This window comes from Taudactylus pleione, unplaced genomic scaffold (genome assembly GCF_031769625.1).
Source record: "Taudactylus pleione unplaced genomic scaffold, aTauple2 ptg000203l, whole genome shotgun sequence".
Taxonomy (NCBI): domain Eukaryota; kingdom Metazoa; phylum Chordata; class Amphibia; order Anura; family Myobatrachidae; genus Taudactylus; species Taudactylus pleione.
This window is the reverse complement of record NW_028284605.1, coordinates 4905242-4932474: the sequence shown is the minus strand read 5'-3', so window position 1 is coordinate 4932474 and position 27233 is coordinate 4905242. Positions and strand designations below refer to the sequence as shown.

The window sequence follows — 27233 nt, the reverse complement described above, 5'->3', positions numbered from 1 at the left end:
GAGTACCACCCGTAAATCTATTGTCAGTAAATTAACACACCTGTGCTCCAGCTAGATAATCTTTAAAACATGCACTGTTAATCTGGGTACACACCAGGTTTACCTAGGTGAGGTACACACTTACCAATCGTCCGCCTGATGTCTCGAGCATGAAGTCACAACTAGACGGGCATCTAAGTTTGCCCGCCCAGTTGAGCTGTCACTCACCGCTAGTCCCTACAGTATGGGCACGGGCAATATCTATCAGTGTTTACCCTATTTTAGAGTTTCATGAGGATTGGTGTTAGGAAACGCTGCCATAATGGACATTTGGAACCATGGACAAGAGCTCAGGGAATGAAAATGATAATTCTTAACTGTACCCCCTGCCAGCAAAAGAAACCTTATAAAAAGGCACAAAAAACACCAAGTCCAATGCAGCTTCTTCTTCATGTAAGGAATTACACATGAACTACCACTTAAACAAACAACTCAATTAAATACCATAATATATACAGAACACATTCAATACTTTTTCCTTTACAATAAAAGATTGAAACTTTCTTAGTGAATGTAACCACTGTGGTGGCTTTACAGCTTCATCAGCTTTCAGATGGTTTATAAAACAGTTTAATGAAAGAGACAGGGTGTCTACTGTAAGCTGTATCGTTGGGATGTGCTAAGGTCAATATACTGTCCCTTTCCATATTAGTCAAGTGCAGAGAACACTATATTTAGCTGTGGTATGCCCAGAACTTCCCAGCTGAAAAAAGAACCAAGCCCTCAATGACTTTGTCTGAATTAGGCAGTGGGCTGTCTTGCCCTGGTGAACGGGAGGACAAGATGAATACCGAATAAGTACTGAAAAACGGTATGTGTAGCATCACAGTCAGGTTCTATCAATTACATGCTCTTTATAGCGTCACAAGCATAAGGTCTTGGGAGATTCTAGCCACATCAACTCGTCTCATTTTAGAAGATCCTCTGCAGATGGGCCTCTCACACAGCATTCATTTACCAAACACCTTTATATATAGTACCCTTAGAATTGAATAATAATTGCAATACAACATTAAAGTGCATGCTTTAATAGCTGTTGCAAACCGAAGCAGACTCATTTGAAACAGGTGTCAGGTGTATATAGTCTCATATTTTCTATAGATATTTTTTGCACAGACATGACTGATGTATTGTAAAGACACTGGGCGTAACAGACTTCCAAGTAAGCAAAATAGAAATAAGAGGCATCTTCCCATGTACAGCATACGGTATTACATTTCACAGTAAATAGAATCAGCATGGATAACCACTGATTACTTTATCATAGCCACAGATTAACAAGTGAATAGTCTCCATTACTTGGAAATTATGTCGAAAAACTCACCAGCTTTCATCTTTGTGCTACAGCAAACCAGAAGCTGGCATGAAGTAACAGACTGTACGCATGCTGATTCTAGAGACATTCACATAATTGTACTAAAAATATTAAGGTGCGACTAAACTCAGATTACAAGATGTGCAATATATTTGTTACCTGTACACTTTTTAGCTCCTATGCAGGATAGCAGCATACAGATTGTTTACTTTACTCAAAGGCGACGACTGGATCAAAACCATTCTGTGTCTTGAAATTCTCCTTAAGTGTAGAGCATTCAAAATAACCAATAAACCATGAAGATCGTATCAGCTTTCCACAACCATGCCCAATTACCTACTTCAACAGAACTTTGTTTTCCTTTTCATGACCCTCTGACTATATATAGGGTCTTGTAACTGTGACCGGGAACTAGAGGATAGCTAAGATTTAAGAAATGACACAGAAGACTACTTGGAAATACTAAAACATACTACTTGGTGACAGAGGATGTTTCAGTGTGGAGCCTAAAACTTAAAATTTACGTGTCCACATTGTTACAGTGGAGGCTGCCATTTTACAGGCTGAACCATTATTCATCAGTTAACTAATGGCCCCTACACACTAGACAAATCGTTCATATCGTCCAGTGTGTACACTATCACAACACGTAACCTTTGAAGTCAACGGAGGGAACCGTTCATTGGCTGTGAGACGCGGAGGCTCAACTCTCAGCCAAGGAATGCTCAGCCTAGGCATTTCTATAGAGAAATGCCGCGGCTGAGCTGTCATTCGGGAACTACCGTCCTTAGAGGATGGTACTAAGTTAGTGGGTCGTGACTTTTCATTTTTTGTTTTAAGACAATGGTGGATGCCTATCAGCCAAGGCCTGGGGTACCCTGGAGAGGGGGACCCCTTATTGGGGGGTCCCCACCTCCCCAGGGATCCGGGGGACCCAGTGAAAGTGTTCCCCCGGCTGTGGCATTACACTTCTGCTAGAAAGAGCCCAGTGCTGGTTATGGAAAATACAGGGAACCCCTACTTCTATTGTCCCCTGTATTTCCAAAACCAGGACCGGCCCAGTGCTTGTTGTGTTAAATACAGGGGACCCCTATATGTCTTTTGTCCCCCGTCTTTAGACACCCAGGACTGGCTCTGAAAATTCCGGGGCTGGTTGTGCTTTTAGGGGGGGACCCCACGTAATTTGTGTTTAACACTTTACAAGCTTATACACCGATGCATGCACGAATCTCAATGATCTGTGAATGCATCTGTGTCTCATAGTACAGCCTCCTATTTAAACTTAGCAGAAATCTTTAAGATAGTCGTCAAGTGTTTTGGCAAGCAAATGATATATTGTTAAGGATGGACGGTATATCGCTTGGTCATTGGTAAAATTGCACAATGTGTTCAGGGTAAAACGTTGACGACATAAGTCGTTTAATGTGTATCCAGCTTGAGAACCAGAGACATCACAGAGGTACTTATACCTCAATGATATGTCTAGCTCCCTGAATATCGGTTCAGCTGTCAAAATAATTTTCACAGTAATGTACAGGTGATCAGTCCACATCAGGAGTTTTTAATTGCATACCATAAAATTAACACTGCTCCAATACTGCACAGAAGTCCAAGACAGAACAAAAAACTATTAAACCTTGCAAACTCCTCAGTCTGTATAGTGTTTTTTTTTTCTTGTAAAACCAATTAACTAAGCTGATCCAGCTCACAGATAGTAAGGATCTCCCCTACCCCCTTCATACAACTGCAGAAAAAGGACAAAGGTAAAACAATGCGTCATGGTTTGCCCTCTCAATAAATCTGGAGTCCGTCAGCGGCCTGCAGAGTTCCCATTATCCCTCCATTAAGCTGCCTGAACAATGGTGGGGATCAGCTGGAATCATTTCTCAGAATCTGTGGTTCTAGGAAGATTAGGGCCAAAGGCTCTCTAGCCAAGAATGGGCAAAGCTTCCATCAACTGTGTGGTTGAACGATATACTATTACCACATTTCACTCAATGCGATGTAATAACGCAACTGAAGCAAATTTTAACAATTTAAATTTTAAACTATAGTGCAAAAGTGCTCATCAGCTAACAGTATTTCTATTGAGATCTGCCTTAAGATGCGTACACACAAGACGTTATATGGTACGATCCAGGCGATATCGGCCGGATTGTACGATACATCGTTCACAGCGTGTATTGTGTATGCACTATATCATGCACGATGTGCGCTCCCGCATGTCGTAAGACATCTTTCGTTGTCTGCACAAGCAGCCCAATCAGGCGATATTGTTAACGATTTGCAACATATCGTTTAATGTGGGTATGACTCATCAAGGAACGCAGATGCTAATACGCACGCAATCGGTCGATGTAAGGTCAGGGCTTGTGCAAGTGTGCATATGGGTCCAATGTTACCGATTGTTTTGCTATTTTCCCCTAGTATACGGATGTAAGGGGAAGTGGGCGTCCTTATGTCAGGATGTGAACGCAAACATTTAAATAGCACCGCTGATATTAGCAACTGTGATGCATGCGTATAACCAGAATTGCGATCCGTAGTGACTCAGGTCCCGTGTACGCACGACAAAATGATGTGGTATGGACTTAGGAGAGCAAACGACAGTTAACGATGAAATGATTTAAACGACGAACGATAAATCGGTTGTTTATTAAATTGTCTGTGTATGCACTATATTGTCGGTCCGGAAGTTGGAGAAATCGACAAAACAAAACCCACACTCAACGCACCAGCAAAGGGATAAGTTACATCTATCATCTACAATAGGGGTGTTCAAGACCATACCATATTCCAAGCTGTTGTGGAACTACACACCCCAGCATGCCCTGCCATAGCTTTAGCATGCCCTAATAGCAAAGCTGTGCCAGGGCATGCTGCAATGTGTCATCTTGCAACAGCTGGAGGGCCGCATGTCTATGCCATTGATTGGTCCATAAACACATTTACTGTATTAATAAAGAACACAACTGAATTCACCTTAAGTCACTTAAGGAGGGGTCCATTGCTGGTGATGTGCCATTGAGCATCGCAGCCATGCTTGACTGCACATGTCTCCCAAAAACAGTAGTACCGACATTACAATTTTTTTGCGCAGCTCTATGGGGTAGGACAAAAAAAAAATACAAAAAAACTTGTGATGCTGATGGATGAGATGTGACGTTCTAAAACAGCACATTGCATCCAGAACATTACAATGGTTTGTATAAGCTGTTGCCACATGTGGGTGAGGTGATGTGAATATTTAGTGTTTGGACAACAATGAATAGAAGCCTACCCCCATTGTCCTTTGTCTCCTGCAATCTGACTTGCTTATGATGTACCATTTCTAGGTTTCTTAACAGCCACATTATTTTGTGTATTTTATTTTATGGACCCAACAAAAAATTAAAGTCTGGAACCCAATCTTTCTATGAATTTTCCGCATTCGAGTAAACCGTATACAGTAACAGATATTCTCTAGGGGCAGTTTACAGGAGTCTAGGAGCTGAAAACACAAACCACTCTGTTAATAATCAGCTTGGAAACTACAGTTGCATGTACTTGAGCTGCAGTACTGAATGAGCTAGCAACACAGCTACCGGCATGAACAACAGATGTTAATAGGACAGTCATGTTTATGTAATCATTCAGCACCTAACCGGTCGGAAAGACCAAAAAAAAAAAAAAAAAAAACCTTTACAAACCCCCCCCCCCTTCGAAATCAATATAAAGAAGTTACATTTGACAAAATGAAGCACATGTCCCCCCAGGTAGATTATTGTGCACGTTAAACAATTTAGTATTTACCATCTGCAATAACCCTTCAGGGAAGAAGTAAAACAGCTGTAAAAGCAAAACACGGACTATTTGCATTGAATTAGTTCAACTCTGTCAATCCTGTACAACGATCATTAGGTTAGGTGTGTGGGGTGGGAGGTATTGGTCTACTAGGGATGCTAAAATGTGCAAGTCACCCCCTTCCCATTATTAAAGCAACTGAACAGAACAATCTATATGGAATTTAGACAATTTCCTACGAAATAGGGATATAAGCAAAACAGACCACCTTGTGACTTGGCGATGGCTGCTCATTCGTTCTGAACAAGTATTCCACCCACAAAACGTCTTTTTTTCTTGTATGGACAGTGGGTACATATCCAAGATCCATAGGCTGTCTGCAATATTAACATCTAAATAAGTGTCAAATGTAACAGAAGCAAAGGCAGATTATATCCTGTGTCCCAACTACTGACGTGCCCTGTGTGACGACTTGTTAGGTAAACACAGGACATGAGTAACGGTCTGCTAGACTTCGCACTTGAGGTAATGCTTTCCACATAGAAAGTTACCTGTTAGTTTCTGCTCGCACGCCTGAGGAAAATAAGATAATAGGTATGGAGGTAAAACACAGGCATATACTATACTGCTGTATAAATAAGACACTGTGCAGCTAATTACCTTGCAACATCTACTTTGAACTACCAACAACTAGGACCTTCTTTGATGTGGCTCTACTGAACACTGCAAAGTGCCTCTGTTGTGTCTACCTGCTTATTTTGGACGATCACCAGACATAATCTTTACTGTCAAGCAACAAAATCTTTCTGCCAGCGGGTACTGTGTTTGTTTTATTTCCGTGGCAAGGAAATGATCCAATTGTTAGTGCTAATTTTTAAAGCAGGTGTATGATTCTACCTTGAATGATTTTATGGATAGAATATATATGAAATTGAATGTATAGGTCTACTAAATAATGTTAGTGTTTACACATATTATTTTATGAATAAAATGGTTATTATATAAAAAACTAAGTTTTCTTAAAGAAAGAAAAAAAACATACAATAGCATTAACATGATAAAAGAAGACCATCTCACTATTCATATTTTACATGAAGTGGAAAAGTTTCACACTGTATATATCATTTACATAAGGTGCAGTGAAAGGCAGATAGCTTTACAAAGCCCCCCTGGCTAATATGAGGTCCTGACATGTCCCTTGCAATCTCATTTGTCATTGTGACATTTAGCCTACCAAGAGACGTAGCAGAAATAAGGTTGTTGCTTGCAGTAGAAACACAGTACAGTATATAGTCTATGACTGCTCTTGACATGATCTTGGAAGCTCTGCTGAGCTAAGCATTTCATTCAAGGTCTTTCAGTACTCAAACAGACCCGATTAATGAGGATGTTTTATTTTTCTATTATTACTCAATTTCTTTCCAAAATGCTTCAACAGAAACCGCAGAAGGTAACCATTCTATATAGAAAATTATTATTCTAAATAAATGGTTCCCGACACAATCCATGGCAGATATTTATCACAATAAATATCAAACCACAATGGATTAGTGTCCCAGTGGCTAGATTGCAGAATACTGGTTGTATAAAAAAAAAAGTTTATAACTGAAAAGAAAATATCTATGGATATGCATACAGAGCTAATTATAGCAATACAGGTTGAGTCTCCCATATCCAAAATGCTTGGGACCAGGGGTATTTTGGATATCGGAATATTCCGTATTTTGGAATAATTGCATATTATAATGAAATGTCTTGGAAATGGGACCCAAATATACACACAGAATGCATTTATGTGTTATATACATTATACACACAGCCTGCAGGTCATTTTAGACAATATTTTTTATAATTTTGTGCATCAAAAAAAGTTTGTGTACATACATGAAATTCATTTATGTTTCATATACACCTTATACACACAGCCTGAAGGTTATTTTATACAATCTTTTAAATAATTTGTGCCTTAGACAAAGTTTATGTACATTAAACCATCAAAATCAAAGGTTTCATTATCTCAGTCATGCTGAAAATATTCCGTATTTCGGAATATTTGGATATGGGAGACCCAACCTGTATTAGTTAAAGCATTTCCATGTTTTATTAAAGGGACGCATTCAACACTCGCAGACTAGGGCCACATGTTCTTTTGTTTTCAAAATAGGCATAACCTATAATTTCAGGCTCCTAAAGCCATGTGATGCTGCAATGACCAGTACGTTGCCACCAGGGCCAAACCCATACAAAGCCAAGGCCACAGATTAACAGCAGGTGTTACTTGGATACTGAATGCAGGACAAGGTAAAGAGCAAACAGTACTTGTCTGTGTTGTCTTTTCTTTGCACAGGGATAAAAGCCTATGGCTGGGCATATTCACTAACAAGTACAGCCCTCAATACAAGTTTAATCTGCAATATACTTAATTCAAATAGATTCCCTCTGCATTCAAACTACTGACAGTAGTGGGGTTACTACAAACAAGGTCAACAGATTACCTGGCGTATGGTGGAATGCTGGGATTTATAGTTCATTGGCACAAACCAATAATTTAAATAATGCTCCAATTAAACCTTGATAGCAGTGTCAGCTGTATATATGCCACGCTTCATTTGTTTAAGACACAGGATGATAGGAAAAACATAATAATAGGCAAATTTTAAGTAGGGCCTATTTCACAGAGCAACCTGTGTTTTGTGCAATTACCTTGCACTGTGCTTTCATCTCTGGATTAAAGTATATATGAAACTGTACCGCAACCTTCACATGCACTACTCCTTTCCACAACATGTCTTAATAAAAGGTCTCTTATTGTCTTATTGCCAGATTACTATGGGAGACACAGGACAATATATGCCATGTCGAGCAAAGCCAATACAAATATACTAGTTTCCATTATCTCCACATATCACATATACAGACTAGAAACACAGGGAATGCCACTTAGATTAAATCTTATTGTTTTTCTTGGTCTGCTAATACCCAGGAGCCTATTTATTAATAATGACATGAACTGCTGCAATTAAGAGTGTGTTCTGCGATGGATATTTTCATTTAGAATAAAAATATCCCTGCTAAGTACTAACTGTAAAAGTGCATACACACACAACGATTTAGTTAATGAACGATTTTAGTAAACGATTTTCTACCTTGAAAAAATGAACTAAAATCGTTTACTAAAGTTGTTCATTTACTATGTTCATTTAAATGTAATGAACGATTTTTATGAACTACAAACTATTTTTGCTTATTAACTTAATGAAAATCGTTGAGTTGACAAGTCTGACTGAACTACAAACGTGAACGCGCATGAACAATAATCGTTCATCGTTTGACTCAGAAAGTGAACGATTTTTTCAAACGATTATCGTTAAACGATATCGTTTAACGATAATCGTTTGAAAAAAATCGTTCACTTTCTGAGTCAAACGATATCGTTTAACGATAATCGTTCAAAAAATCATTGTGTGTGCATGCACCTTAACTCACAGGGATAGCAGTAGCTGTAACAGCTGTCCCTGCGACTTAAATCCCCAGCATTGAATGGGCGATAAATCTATAGTGCTTCTCGGATGTATACAGCGGATAGGTCTGTGAACTAGGTCGTTCACAGACATATCTGGTCTGCTGTTCAGCACAGCAGAGATATCTGAAAGATATATGGGTCATCTGCTGGTGTGTACAGGCTCCCCGCCGATCACCTGTACACATGATGCAGGGTCGCGACTGGTTGACAGCTCAACTGGGTAGGCGATTTAAATGCCCAACCATTTCAGCTGTCAAGCCCAGCACATTGGGCAGACGATTGGTATGTGTGTATACATTTACCAATCCGTCAGATATGTCGGTCTAGTGTGTACCCATCTTAAGATCCCTCTCCTGTGAGATTACCTCCATAGGCTTAAAGCAGTTTACGCCATCTCAGTTTGGTACATAGATGTCAAACCGTAGTCCCCACTGTTAATAATGTGGACTACGGTCTGCAGCGCTAATTAGCCTTCTGTAGATCTCTGCGAAATCTCCTGCATTAGGCTGTTAGGACACAGCAACAATTCATAAAATAAATGCAGAAACTGCAGTTTCTATATAATTTTATGAAACAAAAAATGCTTGATAAATAGGCCCCAGTCTTGTTTTATCACCATTTGCTCCTAATTTATAAGTGCTATGTGGAGAATTTGCCCACTTGGCAAATACATTTTAATGAAAGCATGCACACAAATTCAGTCGACCTCTTCCAACTCGTAGTTTTATAAAACACAGGATAATGCTTAATGTTGCCACATTCAAATGTTCTTTTTCCTGTGAAATGTGTAAAATCTCTTGCCACAGAGGAAGTCTGCTGCTGCAAAATTATCTAATAAGACAATGAAATATTTCACAAAAGAATCCAATGCTTGCATATAAACAGGAAGCTAGTGGAAGAGAAGAGCAGAGGTGCGCTAACTCTATAAACTCACTAGACTGTCCTGACAAAAGGTCAAGTCCCTGTGAGTGATGTTATTGCTGAGGTGAGACCTGGGTTCACAGGGAAGCTAAACGGCTCAGGAAGACACTGTACTATATATAGCAAACGGACAAATTAAATGATCACATTTAAAATGATGATACAAGGAGCCCAGCAAAGTACAGATGCGACCAGTTACATTGTGGCTGATCGTGCCATAAACATACGCACGCATTGCACCATGTGATTCCCCGCACCTGCATACGCGACGGCACGCTATGGAGGCGCGAGCACAGTGAGCATATCTGCTCAGGGGCGCACGTCCTCCGCCATACGTGGTGCGATTTGCCGCGCTAGCGGCAAGGATGTAGCTGGGAATATCTGTATTAACAAGTCAAATTAATTTTAACTGTGATGTAATCTACAATATATTATAGGATTATAATATTTTAAAGCAAGGAATCACATTTGAACAAATTTGAGTGCAAAACAAAGTAGTCTTGTAGAAGATCATGACCTCTTACCAGCACAGGTGATCTAGTACATAAAAAAAAATTATATACACACACACACACAAGTTTATAGATAAGTGCATTCATGCATTGTCTCACAATCATTGCCATGTATACATTCAGAAGTTCTCATTTCTTTTACATTACTAATGTGTCCATAAATGTAGTTTTCCCTTGTACTTCTAACTTCAGCAGCTTGAGGTTTGGCCCAGCAGATACACAGCTGCATGTCCTGTTTTCAGTACTGGATGCCAGAAGTGCATCAGAATATCACATAGCCAAATGGACAGTTTCAAATATTTAGAGCTATGTAAAGATTTGCATATATTTCTGAGCGTCACTTGAAAACAAATTAAAGAAATGGCAGATGGATGAAAAATAATGGAGATTTGTTCGAAAAACAATATACTTCTGGAAAAGGATGGTGAAGCAGAGGTTTACAACTGCTGAATGGCTGTGCACACCACATACACTAAGAGTCACTACTTCCACACATGAATTCAACAACAAGTACACATTAACTAACTCCAGAAGCAGAATTACCAATGCAGTAATATTAGCAATGCAGACAATGTAGAAATTACAGTACCCTGGACTATTTCTGATAACTAGAAGAATATAAACTGGAAGACCAATTGTTACATACTGGGTGATTTTGTGCAGGAAAATAGATCTACATTATTTTTATATCTAAAATATACACACATTCTGTGACCCCTGAGAAATTGCAATCCATGCAAGCCTTTCTTTATTGTACAAGATCTCAGCTGTATGGAATGGTGAAACAAATAAACTCATTCAGTAACATTTTGCATCAATAGAAGCCCATGGCAAGAATCCCTGAAGTGGGCATGGAGGCCTTTAGAAGAACCATTGTCCTGTGTATGAAACTATGTGCCTCCGGGACAAGCTCCCTGTGATGGGACATTAAATGGGAAAAGCAGCAAGCTAGAAAATACACTGTGTGATATATATATATATATATATATATACACATACACACACATATACATACATTACAGGCACATACTGGCTCTAATGCCACCAATACACACTGGCCTGGGTGCATTATAGTACTCCAGCTACAATGGGACTATATATTAATGTGCAATATAAATGTTTGTGACTTGGATTTTATACAAACTTGTCTCTCGTAATGTATAGAGGTTGTAAGCTGCAATATAGACCCCAGCCTCCCCCCTGACCCTGGGTATACCAGCCTGTATAGAGCTGCAGGTGGGGAGCAGTATAGACCCCAGCCTCCCCCCTGATCCTGGGTATACCAGCCTGTATAGAGATGCAGATGGGGAGCAGTATAGACCCCAGCCTCCCCCCTGATCCTGGGTATACCAGGCTGTATAGAGCTGCAGATGGGAAGCAGTATAGACCCCAGCCTCCCCCCTGACCCTGGGTATACCAGCCTGTATAGAGCTGCAGATGGAAAGCAGTATAGACCCCAGCCTCCCCCCTGACCCTGGGTATACCAGCCTGTATAGAGCTGCAGGTGGGGAGCAGTATAGACCCCAACCTCCCCCCTGACCCTGGGTATACCAGCCTGTATAGAGCTGCAGGTGGGGAGCAGTATAGACCCCAGCCTCCCCCCTGACCCTGGGTATACCAGCCTGTATAGAGCTGCAGGTGGGGAGCAGTATAGACCCCAGCCGCCCCCCCTGATCCTGGATATACCAGCCTGTATAGAGCTGCAGGTGGGGAGCAATATAGACCCCCAGCCTACCCCCTGATCCTGGGTATACCAGCCTGTATAAAGCTGCAGATGGGGAGCAGTATAGAACTCAGCCAGAGCCTGGGCATGCATGCCTGTATATAGCTGCAGGTGGGAAGCAGCCTGTGCACACATGCCTGTATATAGCTACAGGTATACTTACAGCTGGTTGATGGTGTTCTGTGAGATGACGGCGTTCTCCGAGAAGTGAGGGATCATCGTCCTCCCCCCGCAGCACACACACCAGTGCCCGCCGCTGCTGCCCGCCTGCCTGGCCCCGGAGAGCGTGCTGAGTGTCATTGGGAGCTGCTGTCCCGCCGGGGTACCCGCTCTGCACTCAGCGCACCGGCACATAAGCTCCTCACAGCGCCGAGCACATCCCCGGACTGACCGCAGCAAACTTTCTGCAACTGCCGGCGCCGCTCCCGGATATAGTGTAGGGGGCGACTGTGTTATATGTGCGGTACAGGGTCTACTGGGTGACGCTGCCGGGGCACAGCCTCCTCCTGCTGCGGTAACATGCCACCCCGGGCTCCCGCCGCACACACTGACTGACTGACTGCGGGGCTCACAGAGCTGTCCCGGTTATCAGCTGCTGAGTGCTGCGCATGCGCAAACTCCTGTCCCTCTCCTCCTACCCTGCCTTATGGGGTGGGGAGAAGAGAGATAAAAGCATCCTAACAACTTACTACCCACCCCGTTTAAAACAACTACACACAAAACTTCATTACTCTGACTCCCTGACTAGCACAAATTTTAAATAAATTAAATCAATGCTGGCAAACGTTCATTATCAATTATTCTTTTAGATTAGCACATTTATTGAATTTAAAACACTAATTAAGCTATTTATCAAGTTGCTGCTTTGTGTTTTTACTTAAGGTAGTAATGAGCATGGGTTCGGTATGCTCTGTCGAAAATGTCAACAGCCAAATTGCCAACAGGTAAATAATGTCAACACCTAATATTACACGTAACCCTATTGTATTTGTAATGGTGCGTACACACGGTCAGATATAACAGGACGATATGAACGATATCGATCATATCATTATCGTTCATATCGTCCTGTTTTTGGGCCCTTCCAACCCCCAAACGATGGTCGATGCATAGGCACGGATGGTCGATATCGACCAAGTTAGCCTGGTTACTATTGGGACCAGCGATCATCGATTGCGGTCATTATAGTTGTTGGGGGGTTGGTGCATGTGCTGGATGTTTGATATCGAACATCCAGCACATGCAGGACGATCAGACAATGATATTTGATAGTTGTCTGATCGCTCCGTGTGTATGGAGCTATACATTTCAAATGACTAACGATAAAGGGCAGGAGATTGGTAATTTGAAATAAAGAAATTAATCAAAACATAAATCCCCTTTTTAGATGCAGAAATTGGGTGATTTTCAGTTACCAAATGACAGATAACCATTATTAAGGTCTTTGAAGCCAGCATTGGAATGCATCCATAGTGCTATATGTACAATGGGACAAAAATGTATTATCGATCTAGCTGTAATCATGAAGTTTAGGTGTTTATATTTATCAAAGCTTTCCCATGGTGATGACTATTGCCAGTGGTAGGGTTTATCAGGGGCTTCTCCTTAAAAAAGCGTGAGAAAGCCTATTTATCATGGACAGGGTCAGCAACAATACTAACACAATGCTTGTCCATCAGTGACATAAAACATTTTTCAGATTCTTTCTTGACGGAGGTGACAGGAGGTTTAGTTTTATACTAGTAGTGCAATCATGTATTGCTATATGTGTCTGCTTATATGGAAATATATATATATATATATATATATATATATATATATATATATACACACACACACACACACACACACACACACACACACACACACACAGTCTCCCATATCCAAATATTCCGGTATACGGAATATTCCGAAATACAGAGTTTTTTTGGCATGACTGAGATAATGAAACCTTTGATTTTTGATGGTTCAATGTACACAAACTTGTCTAAGGCACAAATTATTAAACATATTGTAAAAAATTACCTGCAGGCTGTGTGTATATGAAACATAAATTAATTTAATTTCTGTGCACAAACTTTGTTTGAATGACAAAATTGAATATGCAGGTTGAGTCTCCCATATCCAAAATGCTTGGGACCAGAGGTATTTTGGATAACGGAATATTCCGTATTTTGGAATAGCATATCATAATGAAATATCTTGGGAATGGGACCCCAATATACACACAGAATACATTTATGTGTTATATACAGCTTATACACACAGCCTGCAGCTCATTTTATACAATATTTTCAATACTTTTGTGGCTCAAGCAAAGTTTGTGTACATACATGAAATAAATTTATGTTTCATTTACACCCTATACACACAGCCTGAAGGTATTTTTATACCATATTTTGTAATAATTTGTGCCTTAGACAAAGTTTGTGTACATTGAACCATCAAAAATCAAAGGTTTTATTATCTCAGGCATGCCAAAATTATTCCGTATTTCGGAATATTTGGATATGGGAGACTCAACCTGTATTGTATAAAATTACCTGCAGGCTGTGTGTATATAAAACATAAATGCATTCTGTGTGTATATTTAGATCCTATTCCCAAGATATTTCATTATGGTATGCAATTATTGCAAAATATGGAATATTCCGTTATCCAAAATACCCCTGGTCCCAAGCATTTTGGATATGGGAGACTCAACCTGTATAATATATATATATATATATATATATATATATATATATATATATATATATACACACACACACACACACACACATATATATATATATACAAGTCAAATAGTAGGCGGCACTCACAGGTCTTTAGAGCAAAGAATCAAACTGACAACTGTGTCAAACCTTGTCCGACGTTTCAGTCAGTAAAGGCTTATTGTTCTAAAAGTCTTTACTGACTGAAACGTCGGACAAGGTTTGACACAGTTGTCAGTTTGATTCTTTGCTTTAAAGACCCGTGAGTGCCGCCTACTATTTGACTTTAAATACACTGCTCCTCCGGAGCATTTTGGATGGCACCTGGGCCAATTTATTGATTGCTTGAATGTGGAGAGCCAGCCCATATGACATATATATATATATATATATACACGCACACACATCGATCTTTGAGTGTGCCAGTGCCTATATGCATGTGTCCATGGCTACCTGCGCCTGTACAGGCAGCGTATCATAAAACATTTAAAAGGATAGAAATCACCTTTAAGTTTACTGTTAAGTGGTCTATGGCCATTCCTGTAATTTATTCAAATTATATGTAACAGTGCTCCTAAGATTCAGGCTGCATAGGTCCAATTTCTAGTATTAATATCACATCCATTACTTAAGATATAAGAGTGCCTTTTTTTTTCTTTCAATAATAACAAACAAAATGACATAATCACAATACATAATAAAACAACAAATAATAGACAGCATTTTCTTAGTTTTTTTTTTTCAATAATTCTCATGAGCATGTTCATCAATGATTGCGTCTCTGAGGCATCATGCACCAAAAGGTATTGTGATTTTTAGGCGTAATGCTCTCCCTGTCTACAGAGTTCTATATTCAAGTCACGTGTACATAAAACATATTTTGAGACTTTGTAATTTCTGCAAAACATGAACTTGTATATAGTCACTACTAAAAGAGCAACTATATACAGTGTCTATGAAAAATATTCATCCACTTATAACATTTATTTTCATATACCTTGGAAGCAAAATGGATTACTGTGCAATATAAAATAATAATTTTTTTTCTTAGTTATTTGATTTTTTTTTGTAATTGATTGTAAAAGTGCTTACCCTTTTCACCATGACACACCTAAATGAACCGTGGTGCCATTGATTTTCTTCCGAAGTCACTTAACTCATTGGAGACCTCCTGTGTACAGATCAGGTGTGTCAACCGATTTAAAATAAATACACTTGTCTTTCGCTGCATCATATACAGTGTTGACCACTGCTACAAAATGGCTGAAGAATATTTTGGTCATTGCTGGAAGAATATGGGCGGGATATACTAAGGTTGCGGTGAACATTCCGCCAGTCACTGCAATCTTACTAATCGCATATGTACTAACATATGCGATTAGTATCGCAAAGGACAGCTCTTGCGATAAGAGCTGAACTTTGCGAAGCAGCCGACGCTGGGTGAGGGGGTCTCCGTGGGACCCCGCCCCCTCCGAGCCTGGGGAAATTCCTGCTGGCGACCTTTGCAGGACGTCCCGGGCTCCTCCTCCTCCTCCTCCCTGCACCTGGAATATTAGGAGGAGGAGGCGAAGGATCCAGAAGGAGCAAGGGAAACGAGCCAGGTTATTCCTGGGTCATCACACTTCACACCTGACTTGGGTCTTGCAGTATTCCGTGGGTGCTTGGAGATGGGCTTGGAGATGGGCCGGCGACCAGGAGACTGAGGTGAGTTAGAGCCAGTGCTGGGCAACGGCGAAGTGTCGGGTGTGGGATGCGGTAAGAAGCCCATAGGCTTCTATAGGGTAACGCCAGTTTTTCTGATGTTACCTTCCGCACCGATTATAGGGTGGCCTGGGCTTAGTACATATGGAAATGCAGAAACCCCCCCCCCCAAAAAAAACGGTGTCTTGACCACATTTTTCCTATGGTACATCCCGACCAATGTCTCTACCTTATACACCAACCACCAGACTATTACACCTTTGAGACTACCAGGGTTTTGGCGAACACGCATCAACCCGGGTCTGGCGGAAGTCTGAAAGGTGCAACCCGGGTTGACAGTTCCGGGTTCGTGTCCCTGCTTGCTAGCAGTTTTTCCCGGGACTTGCAACCCAGGTTGACGACCCAGCTCAAGTGTGAAAGGTGCGACCCGGGTCTTGATGACCCGGATCATCCCTAAAACAAACTGACTGGCCATAAGAATGGACTCTGCAATGACTACTAGCCATCAGTTTGTGATCTGCTTTCAACTCAATTCGCCGAATGGGCTCTGCTATGTATACTAGGCAGCAAAACCAATGGAGAGGGAGATTGTGTAAGGAAGACTCAAAACTTCAGGTAGCAGCCCTTCATGTACCTACTAAGAAATTAGCATGCAGGAGTCGCACAGCCTTTCCCTTTCTCAGATTAAGAGGTTCATTTGAAATGTAGGCATGATAAAGCTGTGTACACACTATAAGATCTATGACGCAAAATATAATTCCGATGCAAATCCAAACAGTGTCCCCTGTGGAATCGGATAAAGGGATTTATTGGTAAATAACCAAAATCCTGATTTCTCCTTCATCCACTAGGGGACACTGGAGTCTCAGAACAGTGGGGAGTCCCAGAGCACCCATCCCGGGAGGGAGAGCGCTGAGAACCCTGAAAAACAGCACGGCCATACTGCGAAGCAGAGGCCGCAAAAGTGTCAAAACGGTAAAACTTAACAAAAGTATGCCTGCTTGACCAAGTGGCCGCTCAACAAAGATTAGTCAAAGAAACACCACGGGCAGCCGCCCATGAAGGTCCTACCGAGCGTGTTGAATGTGACGTAATAGAAACAGGCTGCTGTTTAGAAGCGGCCAGATAAGCTGTCTGATTGTCAGACGGATCCAAAAGAGAAATAGTTTGTTTTGAAGCCGACCAACCTGGCCGCGCCATATCAAAACAAACAAAAAACACATCCGACTTCCGAATAGATGCAGTCCTCTCCACATAGATCCAAAAAGCTCAAACAACATCTAAAGATTTGGAGCCCAGAGAATCTTCCTTTAACACTGGAACAACAATTGGCTGGTTTATGTGAAACGCAGACACCACCTTAGGAAGGAAGGACATCTGCGTACGAAGCTCAGCCCTATCCTAATGGAAAATGAGGTAAGGCGGGCGGCAGGATAGAGCCCCAAGCACCGACACATGCCTAGCTGAGGCGAGCGCCAAAAGTAGAACCACCTTCCAAGTTAAAAACAATCTCCACAGTCTGTAGAGGCTCATCAAACAAAGCAGACTGGAGAAACGAAAGGATCAAGTCCAAGTCCCATGGGGCCGTAGGAGGCACAAATAGAGGTTGTAGTCTGATTACTCCCTGGAGAAAGGTCTGGACATCCAGCAAAAATGTACAGCGCCGACACTTGAACCTTCAAAGATCCTAGACGAAGGCCAGCTGATAAACAGGCTTGCAGAAAAAGAAGAAAACGGGATACCTTGAAATCTGACGGGGGTGAACTGCGGCATTCACACCAAGATACGTATGTCTTCCAGATACGATAAGAATGTCTTGATGTGACTTCCTTCCGAGCTCTAATCATGGTAGGAATCACACTGGAAGGAATACCCTTCTTTCTTAGGATGGCACTTTCAACAGCCACGCCGTCAAACGAAGCCGCTTTAAGTCGTGATAGATAAACGGACCCTGTAGAAATAGGTCATCTTGCAGAGGTAGAGGCCACGGATTGTCTATCAACAGATGCCGTAGGCTTGAGTATCACGCTCGTCTGGGCCAATCTGGAGCCACCAGTAACACCTTGGCCCTCTCTCTTTTGATTCTTTGAAGCAGACGAGGAAAAAGCAGAATTGGAGGAAACAAGTACACGTACTGAAACTGCCAAGGCGCTGTCCGTGCATCCACTGCCACTGCCTGTGGATCCCTTGTTCGTGAGCCGTACAGTGGCAATTGATAGTTCAACCTTGACGCCATGAGATCCGTCTGGTCGACCCCAACACTGAATCAGCTGTTGAAACACCTGCGGATTGAGCGCCCATTCCCCCAGATGAATGTCCTGTCGACTGAGGTAGTCGGCCTCCCAATTTTCTACCCCTTGGGTGAAAATTGCTGAGATCACCGCTGCAAATTCCTTTGCCCAAAGCAGAATGCGGCTTACCTCCCTCATGGCGGCCCGACTCTCAGTGCTGCCCTGTCTGTTTATATATGCCACAGCCTCCAGGCCGCTCGCTAAGCTGTGGGTGACCACCCACAGCTTTAGTGGGCGGCCTGGCGATGGTCACGACCATCGGGCTTGCGACAAGCCCCTTGTGGTAGGGTCTAATAGAGCAGGAAGTTCACTACTGACATCAACATCGACAGCCGCCCCGTTTTGCTGCGAGCCCCGAGCGAGTGAAGTTCTCAATCGCTCTGGGGCTCGCGTGCGCACTGCCTGGCCATCGACCCGCTTGCGAGCGGGTCTGAATCAGGCCCCAAGTGCTGAATGGAGTAGACCTTGTCCTGAGGAAGGAACACCCTCTGTTCCACTGTGTCCAAAATCATCCCCAAGAACAGCAGGCGCTGTGTAGGTTTGTAGACATGACTTTTGGAAATTGAGGATCCAACCGTGTTGTAAGAGCAGACTCTGAGTTACCTGTATGTTTTGTAACAATTGAGTTACAGATAGCCACACCCTGCATCCGAAGCAGGGCCATCATCACGGCCATGACTTTCGTGAAAACTCTTGGTGCTGAGGAAAGACTGAAAGGTAAAGCCTGAAATTGAAAATCAGAGTCTTTCAATGCAAACCGAAAGAATGCCTGATGAGGAGGCCAGATGGGAATGTGAAGATAGGCATCTTTTATGTCCAAGGACATGAGAAACGCTTCCTTCTCGAGGCCAGCAATGACTGACTGTAGAGACTACATTTTGAACTTGAAAGCACGCAGATAAGGATTGAGATCCTTCAGGTTCAGACCTGTTTGTGGTTCCCAACCCATCCGGCTTGGGAACCACAAACGAGCTCGAGTAAAAACCCTGACCCCGCTGATGGTTTGGAACATTCACTACCACTCGAGACAACAAAAGCTTGTCTATTGCCCCCTCAATCACATCCCGTTTTTCTGCCGACAGTGGTAACCCGGTTGTGAAAAAGCGAGGAGGAGGTTGGATTTTGAAATCCAACTTCAACCCCTGAGTAATGATGTCCTGAACCCAGGCGCCCTGGCAAGACCGGATCCATACTTCTTTGAAGTTCTGCAGTCGAGCTCCCACCTTGGGATCCCTCAAGTGAGAAGGTAGAGCGTCATGCAGAGGGTTTAACCGCAGGTTTGTCCTGTTGGGACGAGGATACAGTGACTCTTCCTCGGCCTCTGGAACCACGGGAGTTAGCCGGAGCTCCTCTGGAATGGCCTCTTAAATCTCCCTAGAACACGAAAGGACCGAAAGGACGGTCCTGCAACTGGTTTCCTAGGAGGCGGAACAGCTGATTTTATTTATTAACAGTTTCTTATATAGCGCAGCAAATTCCGTCACGCTTTACAATTTGAATAAACGTTAACATTATACTGGGTTGTAAAAGACATACATACATAAAAGACATACATAAGGGTAAGAGGGCCCTGCTCGCTAGCTTACAATCTATAGGATGGAAGATAAGTGGACCAGCTCCCTGGGTACAAATTTTAGACTGACCTGTTGGGGGTATAGAGGGGGAGGAGCTAGCTATCATACAAATTTATTAAAGTGCCAGCTCCCGGTTAACCCACTTCTATACCCACTGTTCTGAGACTCCAGTGTCCCCTAGTGGATGAAGGAGAAAGAGGAAGCCTCAAGTGAGAATGATAATAAACAGGAAAATTGACAGGCCCGAACAGTGCCCCCTGCCCTGTGCCACGGCACGGGTTGCACTACCCTAGTTACGGCCCTGTCAGGACCATTTAAAAAGCAGTGGCTGTACTGTACAATATGCTGTCCATGCAACCGTTAGGAAGGTGATTTTTGGAAGCATGAAAACACTGAGTATTCATAATGCACCATTTCCTATGCTCCTATATATTATTAAACTTATATGTTTTTTCAGGTGGAGAAAAAAAAAAATTTCATGTAGATATTTTGAAATTGATGTTAGCACAGTTTTAACAGCAGTTGAGTTTATAGGGTGATATATATATATATTGTTTGAACATGAAGCAAACACTTTACATGCACGAGGCCTAACATTTCTAGATGCACTTTGATCGACATAATAAAAACATTTATAAACTCAAAAGTGCAATTGTAATGAAGTGTTATGTGCCCTTACCTACAAATCTCCAATAAAAAATATATATGCAGTTAAATCTAACAAAATACTAGGAGAAAAGCGTTAAAATTAATACAAGGAAGTGGCTTTAGTGTGCTAGGTAGGCATGGTTAAAGCAGCAGTGCAGGCGTGCAGTCATTCAGTAATTTTGTGGGTTGACTGAAGATTAGTTCATAAACTGGGTACACAGGGGGTCATTCAGACCAGCTCGCGAGCGCAGGACGCTCGGAAGCGGGTCGATGTTGCCCCACTGCGCATGCGCACGACAGAGGGAGCTAGGTCGTGCGCATGTGCGAGACCCGGATAGCGACGGTCTCTCCGTCGCTCCGGATCTCGCACCAAATCAACATCGACAGCACGCCCCCTTTGGTGGGCGTGCCTGCCAGACGGAGGCGTTCCCATGGGAACGCCTACTGTCTGAAGCCTGCCCCACTGACATCACTAGTGAAGTCAGTGGGAGTGATTTTGGCTCTGATAGAGCCAAAATCACTCCAGGGCTTGAGGCTGCGAGACACTACCGTAGGGTCTCCGTCGCAAGCCCGATGGTCGCGATGGTCTTGACCATCGCGACCATCATCATGGACGCTCGCATAAGCTGTGGGTGGTCACCCACAGCTATGCGAGCGTCCAGGAGGACATTCCATTTTCATGGAGGAGGGCCCTGATTCAGAGCGAGCGCTCTGGTCAGAGCGTTCGGCTCTGAATCAGGCCCACAGTACACTAAGCAATCGATTACACAATATATCATTCTGACGAGGATCGGAAGGATATATCGTGCGGATCACATAGTGTGTACCACCCGATCAAACATGCCCGTGGGTTGTTCATCTCATTGTCCCATCTGCTGTGACACATTGCGCCGTCCTCCTCCCCATCGCGTTGTCTTGCTGCTGGGTACATACTTCATGTAGTGTATACCCAGCATTAGTGAATGTATAGATTTAATACTGGTTTAGGCCACACAATGGCTGTCTACACTTTGAAGCTAACACAGAGTTGAACTGAAGTTCACTTGTGGAGTCTATCTTGCTTGTTTTCACTCTGCACATGCTGCAGAACCAAGATCCCACCACCAAATTACATCTCCACTATGCGAACTGAAAAGGCATAGGTGGTCTGAAAAGTGCCCCTGAAAGGGCTATGATTGACTAAAGTCGAAAAAGATAGAGGCCCTTATGTAATAGTCTGCGGATTGCAGACATGGGCGAGATTCCGTTCAGTTAGCCTGTAGATTTAGCGATGCAATAATTTTAAAGGCAAAATCAACCTGTTTTTTACGTAATTGCTATTTGAAATCTAAAGCTGGGTACATTGCACCGGGATGTGGCAGAGGCCGACAAATCTGGCGGTCGGGCACAGGATCGTCTAATGTGTACCGGCCAGCTGATATGTCGGCCTGTCAGATCGCTGGTTACACACATCGTTTAGTGTGTGCCCAGCTTTAGGGTTTACATTGGGGCCATAATACACAACCTAAAGTTACTGAGTCAGAATTTTTGATGCACCAAATAGTTTTATGATCGCATAGTTCTTCTCCAATATGTGTAAATGAGTGACGTACTTAAGCAACTCATGGCGATCCGCTATATCATTACTACTCCTACCATGCCAGGCTATCTTTGCCACTCACTCATTTTAAAAGAGCGGGCTTTGAAGTTAGTCTATACAGGTGTGCCCTCATACATCTAGCTTCAATAGACCAGGAAAGTTGCGTTGCGTGGCGTGAGTGAGCCGCTAGATCCCATGCAACTCTGCTAGCGGTGGCCGTCTTTTTTTGGCAAAAATGCGTCTGCACACTGCACTGATTAATTTGATATGAGACACTTGTATATCTGAGTGCACCTGAGTCTGTATATGAAGCACAACAGAACTTGGAATGAAAAAAGCTGCGGCCGTTACATTGTAACACTTCGTATACAGATACAGAGACTCAGGTGCCCACAGATATAAAAGTGTAAAAATACAGAACTCCCACACTGAATAACTATAGACACATACTGTACATGGTATAACATGGATAAATCTGCTCATCAGACTAGACGCGGAAAACCGCAATATGCGGAGAGCACAGGTTACAGTCTCCCTGGTCTAGTGCTGTCTGATTTCTACAGTACTTACTGGTTGACAAGATCAGCAGATAATACAGCAGAGTGGTTATTATGTATCATTATAGATCAGCAGCAAGACTAATAATTAGAAATGTCTACTTTTAAAGTATAAAACATTATGGGTGCTGTTAGATGAACTTTTGGAGACAGGGTCTTGAAACTTTCAGGATTTATACTGTAATAATTATCTTGGCGCTGTACATTACAGGGCTGTAGCTGCAGCTGGCTTTAGATGTCACTCTGGCAAATTTCAGTGTCTAGGTAACAAAACTCCATTAGATATTGGTCACCACAAATGTCGTGAGAATATCTGCACAGCAGAAAAAAAAAAAAAAAACTTTACTTTTTTATATAAGTGGCACAAATAAATCCGAAATTGCAGCCAGTTGCATTCAGGAACGACTGCTGGAAGGGTTTACATTTTAATAAAAGCAAGATCTATACAAACGACAGGTGATACACATACCTGATATACATGATGCTAGCATGTATGTGATGTTTATCTACTGGGTAACACACAAGGCAGAAGCTAGCAGTGTCTGTCAGTACAGAACCAACAAAACTCTGCTGACACTTAGGTGTAAATGTGGCATTTATGAGGTACATAAACAGGTTACACCTCAGTGACAACATTGTTTACTGTACTTTCACTTTTCCACTGCAGAACGGTCTCTTTCCTGCACAGTCATGCATTTACACAGATAGTCGCTGCGCATTGCTTCTTCTGTATCATATAAGGAGTGTTCTCCTAAATCAGGAGGTTCTCAAACTCGGTCCTCAGGACCCCACACAGGTCATGTTTTCCTGGTCACCCAGCAAGTGCACATGTGTATTCATTACTCACTGACATATTTTAAAAGTTCCACCGGTGGAGCTAATTACTTCACTTGTGATTTTGTGAGGAGACCTGGAAAACATGCACTGTTTGGGGTTCTGAGGATCGAGTTTGAGAACCTGTGTCCTAAATTACCAGCGGCTTATTTCCAGGCAGTGGTTCAGATCTCTACACTAGTTTTATTCTCCAGAAGGAAAGGAGAGGATTTTCACATTAACCACTTGCCTGGCGTGGTCGCATTTGCTGTGACCACACCAGACTGGGCTTTAACTGACATGATCGCATCTGACAAAAGAAATACATTGTATAATTTAACTATAAAAACAAAGGGACTAATGTTATAGGTTCCTATTTGGAAAAAATGCAGATATTTTAGCTGTGATTTAAAAAAAAAAAAAAAAAGACAGTATGGCTTTGCCTTTAAAAAAAGTTTTAAATCCCACAGCAAAATCTGCATTTTTGACAAAACTGAACCTATTACATTTGCCTCATATTAAGCATTACCCATGAACAAGATCTATAAAAGTATCAATGGGACCAATGTAAAATTAGATGGTCAACTTTACATAAATCTGACCTTGGACTCCTCATTCTGTCGATACTATCCTAACAGCAAGAGTTTCCCATCATCTCTACCCGGACTAAACATAACACCAGCGAGAGTGCAGTACCTCAGGCTGATTACCAACCAAACAGCCCTGTTCAAGTATCATCAGACACTCACTCTCAGATTGCATAGGGGTGGATAGGGTGCTGTACTAGTAAACAGACCAGGAGTGAAGTGATTACTAATATATAAAGAATGAAAAAAAAAAAAAAAAAAAAATTGGAGCCTGTGATCTTGTACAAAAAACAAGAACATTTTCACAGATCAAGTAAACCTGTAGACTTAAGAGGGTGATGATTAGATATGTCAGCTCCTCTGGAGACAGGCATTATGTATGACTGGAAAACCCGAGATAATGGAACTGTCCTTCAAAACACCGATCATAGGGACTGATTCAGAGCCGGACGCTATTTGTGCTCGCTCGTTCAGAAAAAGGGGCCGGCTATTTAAATTGAGCACTCGCTCTTTGCGGTCTGTTGACGCCTCTATGTCTGAGCAAGCGAACGAAACATGCGCTCGCTATTTTGTAAAGACGCCCCCTGGCCGCTCGCATCATACGTCATCTCCGCTATTTATTTGATTAATCGGATTTTCCTACCGCAACCATGCGAACAGTTCAGGCTAAGAAACAACCAAGTGACGTGGCCGATGACGCTGCTTTGTTAATTATGCACACCCTTAAAACGCCCGTTTTGACCGTTTGGCACGCCTGCGTTCGGATCTCCACTCCCCGTTTTCAAGCACCTTCCCCTGTTACCACCCACAAAGGCCTCATCCTGTCACTCAAATTAGCAGGCACTTGCTATTTTGCGAGCGCTCGATTTCCGCCCGCACTGACTGGTTGACGCATGCGCATTACGACCCATACGCATGCGCAGATGTGCGAACATCGCTCGGAGCGAACGAGCGGCCGCTTACGAGCGGCTCTGAATCAGGCCCATAGAAAGAAAAGCACCCCAAATATTTTCTAAGCAATTTGACACTTTGTTTTTTGAAAATCAAAAAAAGTATGATAATGGAAAACAGAAAATAACAAAAGGACATATGGATGTACAAAGATACAATTATCTACACAATCCAAGTCCTATCCACTGGAGAGGTTTTGATTATATATTGTAAAGATGAAAAGTTTTTATAATTCAGTCATAATAAATAAAAAAATTATGACCAGAGTGTAAACTAGTTTATGAGGCACACACCATATCTGAGTTCTCTAGCTACAGTCCCTTTAGGACTTTAAATAAGAAATTACATGGGTATAAAGAGTTGAGGGAACACGTTGCGTCAGATCTTCCATGGGAGCACTGGGGAAAGGTAGAGGGATGTCAATGATGACGGGTAAATTGCAGAGCCACAGAGAGTGAGAGGGAAGGTGAGGGGGCATGTCCGGGCCTGCTAAAGAGGTACAGCTACATGATTCCCATGGTGTGGTCACTCCTGCTCAGCAATATGCCACCACATCCTAGTGTGGTGACACCCCCATTCATGCTGGGGACTGACATTTCTCATGGTGGCAGAGGTCTCGGCATGAATGTGGAGCACTCTAAATAATATATCATATCTGGATTTGCGTATCTTAGTGAAGTATTCTGGTTTCATATCAGCTAGTTGCCTGTGCATTTTTTATTAGTAATTGAGTAGCGTGGAAGAGTGTCTCTATGAAGCTTTCCCACTCATCAATAAATGCTTGTTCTTTGGCTTAATGAAGTGATATCCCCAGACAATCCATCCTAAATATAAATAAATATATAGAATACATTTTCTGCCTACCTTCTAATGTAGTAGGTAATCCAAAAATATATTGTCCTAGAGGAAGAGGTACAAAGCTTAAGAGATGTGAGGTTGTATAGTTTGTTACTTGCAACCAAAATCTTTGGTAATGATAAAGTAACACGTCTCAGAGTGCAGTTGGGGCAATTTGTGAGTGTTGCGTTCTGATTGAATAGCTTCTGAAGGGATACAAGTAACCTCTGTAATAAATCTTCTAGTGCATTTCCATGTACCTAATAGTCGATAAGGATATAGAATACTAGTGCTGAAGGTGAGAGATTTGTAACTGCCACTAAGAGATACCAGTTTTTCTAATGCAACTAAAGTGAGGAACACAAATTACCTTATAAAGCTAAAATTGCTCTAGTAAAACATTGTGCACTTTGTAGAAACTAAAGTTGATTACTCCATTCTGTATCTGACAGGAAGGTCAAAACCATATGTATAAAATGTTGGGCTTGTAAGCGAGCCAAGTTATGAAAGTGAATAAATGCAAATGTAGAATTGGCTAGGGAGTATGTAAGTTTGATCAGTAAGACATCCGATAGTAATTATTCCTTCTCTTGTATGTGGTTGACTGTTTGTCCTTCTTAAAACTCACGAATATAGAGAGAGGAATAAAAATTGGTGGCTATTTAAGTTCTATTTACTTCTCATTTTATGCCATATTGACTGAGTAGATATCAGTGGAGTCTTTTCTAAGGTTTCTCTTTGGAATATCAAACTTCTAAAAGTGAAAAAAAAAATTGCTATTGGACAGAAACTGTTGCTCTAGTAGTGTGTTTGCATATATATCCCACTTTGTGCTCTACCCAAAAAAAGAGAGGGGTAGCGATTATCATTTTTGAAGATAGATAATGGATAATAGGATGACATCTTTAACATGTGCTAATGTAGGTTAAATATATTTTTAGGAAGGCTATTTGAATCCCATGGTATGCAATACTTCACTTTGCCCTTTGTAGGCCAAATATTTTGCTTCAAGGTGGCTATATTGCATTATCAAAAGCTATGGCAACCAATTTATTTCCATTCACACTAACACTTGATATTATTACAAATTGTTTGATTTTGCTCCATAGTTGGTTTAAGGATCAGTACCCGGTTTACTAGTAGTAGTAAATCATTTGCAACTTTC

The 27233-nt window shown here is 42.0% G+C and overlaps 1 protein-coding gene across 2 annotated transcripts in view; it reads right to left on the bottom strand.

Annotated features, from left to right (window-relative positions):
- The window catches only part of SSH2 (slingshot protein phosphatase 2), a 276663-nt gene that overhangs the window by 40529 nt on the left and 208901 nt on the right, over positions 1-27233 (bottom strand). Inside the window, exon 1 of one of the 2 annotated variants that reach the window (XM_088477774.1) lies at positions 11980-12389. The exons of the other annotated variant lie outside the window; for it this stretch is intronic. Coding sequence (XP_088333900.1) covers positions 11980-12170 — 191 coding nt within the window. The 5' untranslated portion in view covers positions 12171-12389. Of the gene's footprint in view, positions 1-11979; positions 12390-27233 lie in introns of those variants that run through there. 2 annotated transcript variants of the gene reach the window in all.